The sequence below is a fragment of the Mandrillus leucophaeus genome, unplaced genomic scaffold (assembly GCF_000951045.1).
Source record: "Mandrillus leucophaeus isolate KB7577 unplaced genomic scaffold, Mleu.le_1.0 Scaffold730, whole genome shotgun sequence".
Taxonomy (NCBI): domain Eukaryota; kingdom Metazoa; phylum Chordata; class Mammalia; order Primates; family Cercopithecidae; genus Mandrillus; species Mandrillus leucophaeus.
This window is the reverse complement of record NW_012107920.1, coordinates 1885417-1889866: the sequence shown is the minus strand read 5'-3', so window position 1 is coordinate 1889866 and position 4450 is coordinate 1885417. Positions and strand designations below refer to the sequence as shown.

Sequence of the window (4450 nt, the reverse complement as noted above, 5' to 3'; positions counted from 1 at the left end):
ATACATTAAATATATATTATATATATTTTAAATTCAAATGCCTTGCAGAATCCTATTAGAGTTCTAGTGTTGGTGTTTTCAGTAGATAATCATATCTGGAAATAATGATGACATTCCAGAGGTGTTTCTGCCTTACTGTTTTATTTATTTTCAAAGAAACTTGACCTTGAGTGTTCTCTAAAGACTTATTATTCTTCTAGTTCATTGTATTTTGTTTTACTTTCATTGTTTTACCCTGATTTCTTGAAATGCTCCTCTTGGTGTGTTCTGTGGAACACTGTCCTCTTCATTTTTCTAACTCTCTGATTGCTCTTGCCCCTGCCACCTCACACAGGTAAGTATGCCACAGAACCTGCCATTGGTCCCCTATTTATATTTACTGCTAGCCTGGCTTTGGGTAATGATCTTTTAAGATCTCAAAATGTACTTATGATCATAGCTAGCTGGCCCTGCTGAATAACAGAATTTTTAAAAATTGTAGTTAAAATACACATAACAAAATTTGTCCTCTTAAACATTTTCAAGTGTACAGTTCAGTGAATAACAGAAGTTTTATTTTGACTAAGACTTCATTAGGCTGACTCAAAGTCCCTATTTTTTGAAGGAGTTTTCATTGCTCCCATTTATTCCTAATCATTGGCCAGGTCCTGTCAGTTTTACCTAGCTTTGTCTCTATTTTTACTCTGCTTCATTATCAAGGCCAGACTCAGGCTCCAGCTACCAGATTCTTACTTGTCCTTCCAGGCTTTATTCCGTTTTCTACTTAATATATCGTTACTTTTCTGCTAAAAATTTAGAGTGGTTTCCAGTAGCTCACAGAAAAAGTACAGAGAGTGGCACTGAAGGCCTCATAATCTAGCTGCAGCCCATCCTGAGGTTTCTCGCATTCCCTTCCTACATGCTGCTGTGGCTTAGATGACACTTTGAGGGAGTGAGCTGGGTAAGGAAGGGGACACCTGGGACCAGTTGGAGAGGGAAGGGGAAACAGCTGTCTAGCCACAGGAGCTGGGATTTGGCCCTTGCACTGACAGACCCTTCATTTTTCTTTTTGTCTGAGAAACTGCAAATCTGAATTGGTATATGAAAATCTTCCAATTTGAAATAGTTGGCTACGAATTAAGATTGTGGAAGTAAGCCAGACATGGTTGCTCACGCCTGTAATTTCAACACTTTGGAAGGCTGAGGTGGGAGGATGGCGTGAGCCCAGGGGTTAGAGACCAGCCTGGGAAACACAAAGAGACGGAATCTCTACAAACAAAGTATTAGCTGGATGTGGTGTACCACATTTGATCGCAGCTACTCAGGAGGCTGAGATGGGAGGATCGCTTGAGCCCAGGAGGCCGAGACTGCACTAAGCCATGATCATGCCATTGCTCTCCAGCCACTTGGGCAACAGAACGAGATCTTGTCTCAAAAAAAGAAAAAATTGTTGAAATACTCTGAACAATACGGGCTGAATGATCCAGGCCTCAGGCCACAGTTTGTGGCCTTCATTCTGTTGTAGCAGGGGTCCTGGGGATTTTCTAAGCTATGCTTAGTACGATACTACTTGCCTGGAAGTGAAACATTACATTAGAGTTTAAAGAAATGTTAAAAGAAATCCAATAGAGAATAGAGGTTTGGGAAACTTCCACCGAAAAAAATGACTGCTTTAGAGGTTTTTCATGGTTCTTGTGAAATGGCCAATAGGTGGACATAAAATTACATGATATTATTACCCACTTGTGCCTCAGGGAGCACAGTGAGGTTCTATTATGAGAAGATTTGCTGAGCTGGAATTTTATTCCATTTTTGTTTTGTATTTATGTATATACGCACACCACACATATGATTGTTTTGGGGCTTACTTTGCAGGTCAAATTTATCAAGATGTCCACGATCCCGAGGCACTTTGGCCTGAAATACAAAGAGGAATCCTATATGTTTAAAGAGCTTGAGAAGGTTCGGCAGGAAACTAAAAAGGATTTTCTCCGATTCAAGCAGAAGTTGGCCTCCAAGCCGGCTGTAGATGAAAGGCCAGTCCACAGTCTCTATGCCCCCGGCGCGGCCCGCCCCGAGCGCGTTTCCCGCTCCGCAGCCCGGACGTCGAGAGGGTCCCCTTCGGCTAAAGGCCCTGCAATGTCCGCGGCCGCCCTCCTGCAGGAGGTGCTCGGAGGCGCGCCGCGGCCCTCGGGCCTGGGTGAGGCGGCGGCTCCAGGCAAGACCTTGTCGTTTCGCCCCCGGGACTTTTACTTGCGGAGCTCCGCGTTCCTACGGCATCAGACCCTGAAAAAGCCGCCAGTCATCGCCTCGGGGTTCGGCACGGCCAGACCCGTGGTCCTGCTGCCAACGCCCGAGCCGCCCGTGAAGCGCAGAGCGTGCAGGGTATTGGGGAGCTCGCGGCACGCGGCCCCCAGGCCAGTCCTTGACCTGGGCAGGGGGCGCGAGGAGAGCCAGGAGGTAGCTCCTCTCTCAGGGCCCTGCATGGCCAAAGACAGGAAGGTCAGCTCCATCTCCACAGAGGACGGTTACACGGATGTCAGCAGCGGGCGGAGGAAAGTGAGGATCCGCACCCACTTCATGAGCGAGAGCCGGGCCCGCGAGGCGCGGGAAGCGGCGGGGTTAGGAGCGCAGGGAGAACAGGAGAGCTTGCCGCCCAGCGACGCGCGGGAGGCCGCCTGGCAGGCGCTGCTGCCCGCCCGCGTGATCCCCACGTCCATCGAAGAGATCATCGCCTCGCTGCAGTCCGAGGCCCAGCTGGCCTCCGACCAGACCATCAAAGAGCTCATACGGAGTATCCTTGGCCAGAACTACGATATTAGAATGGAAGTAGGTGAACCAAAACCAGAGTAATGTTTCTCCCAAATGCAATTTGGGGTACATTACATATGTAAGCGTAGTTTATTATGGATGCTATTTCGGTGCACAGGGTGTCATGTATTATAACACAAAACACTGGGGCGTTATTCAACTTCTTTGCATTTTTTTTGAATTTTCCATTTGAATTTTTGAATTTTCTGTCTAGGGAGTGTATCCTCTTTTCAAAGCAAAGGAAACTGAGCGATGATCCCAAAAACTGATTCAGAGAACATTAGCTGAAGACTTCAGTAATACGTCACTAGTAGCCTTACCCTTCAAAGGTTTTGTGATTATTTAGTATTAAAGGAACAGGCATTTTATGTAAAAAACTCTTTTTTTCTGTTACAGTTTAATGTTAGCAGTAGTAAATTAAAGTAAAAGTGCATTTATATTCTAAGAAGATCAGCATATTACAATTTATAAGAATTCTGTACTTTCAGTGAAAATCATTCTCTTGAAACATTTTAAAAAATATTTTCTAGGTCTTCCCAATCATAGAGATTTGTAAGTGCGTCTTGTGTGCCAAACTCTATGGGACACACTATACATGCATTTTTGTCCCCATGACAACCCTATCAGGTCAATAGATACTAATAAAAGTCCTGTCTGACATAGAGGCCTTCTAGCTTTAGTGAAGTTAAGAAAGATTGGCACAGTGTTCTGGAGCTAATGCATGGCAGAGCTGGGATTCCACCCCAGGCAGTCTCATCCGAGACACTGAGCTGGAACCATGCCCGGGACAGTCCACTGATTCATTATGACTTGTCCTGGGTAGGAAGCTAAGCTAGATAGGGTCATATTTAAGTTTAAGGTATGTTGTCCATTATACAGACTTTGCTGTGGCAGGGACATTGACAGCAAAAGTAGTAACAAGGGAACTTGACCCCCAAACCCAAAGAAAGAAAGAAAGAAAGAAAAATATGAGACAGTCTTTTTTGAGAATGACAGAAGCAAGAAGATTCTATTACTGTTCTTGGCTGCAGCTACAAATATCTTATTTGTACACAGAATACTGCTACTGCATTATGTCTTTAAAATTGTTTCAGCCCCAGAATACACTCTTGGCTGTGATTTAAGGAATGTGACCATAAAGGGAAGCAAAAACAGGTATGAGCAAGAGGCTCTAGTGTTGCCTTTGGCCTAATGTTTGTGGGCAGAGTATGACAAATGTTCTGAGTTGAGACTCACACCTCCCCATTGTTACTGAACAAGATCAGGGTGACTGCTCAGGCCATTTAAAAATGGGTATTTTTAGTTAGATTTTCTGTGAATCTAATAAGAAATCAGGGATGCCCAATGAAGAGCCTTAGCAAAGAGAAGAGAGGCCTCGGCGCCCCTTCTTCTGACATAGGCCCCATGCTCTATGACGTAGTTAAGGTACTTGACATGAAGAGGGGGTGGTATTAGAAACTGGCCCAGAGGTCCCGTACAGTTGAGGAAAGTTATACCTCAGAGCAGTGTCCCATAAGAAAGATTGTATTTTGGCGGGCTCAAATGGACTTAGGGATATATGAAGAGAGACTATTAAATGAATAATGAACACTGCAGTGTATTTGGCTCTTCTACCAGAAGTGTTAATTCCTCTTGTGTATTCTTTTTTTTTTTTTTTTTT

General features: G+C 44.6%; 1 protein-coding gene across 1 annotated transcript in view; it reads left to right on the top strand.

Moving 5' to 3' along the window:
- Positions 1-4450, top strand: part of LOC105528762 — a 163179-nt gene that overhangs the window by 17987 nt on the left and 140742 nt on the right. Inside the window, exon 3 of the mRNA XM_011965644.1 lies at positions 1855-2808. Within this exon, the coding sequence (XP_011821034.1) occupies positions 1855-2808 (954 nt within the window). The remainder of the gene's footprint in view (positions 1-1854; positions 2809-4450) is intronic.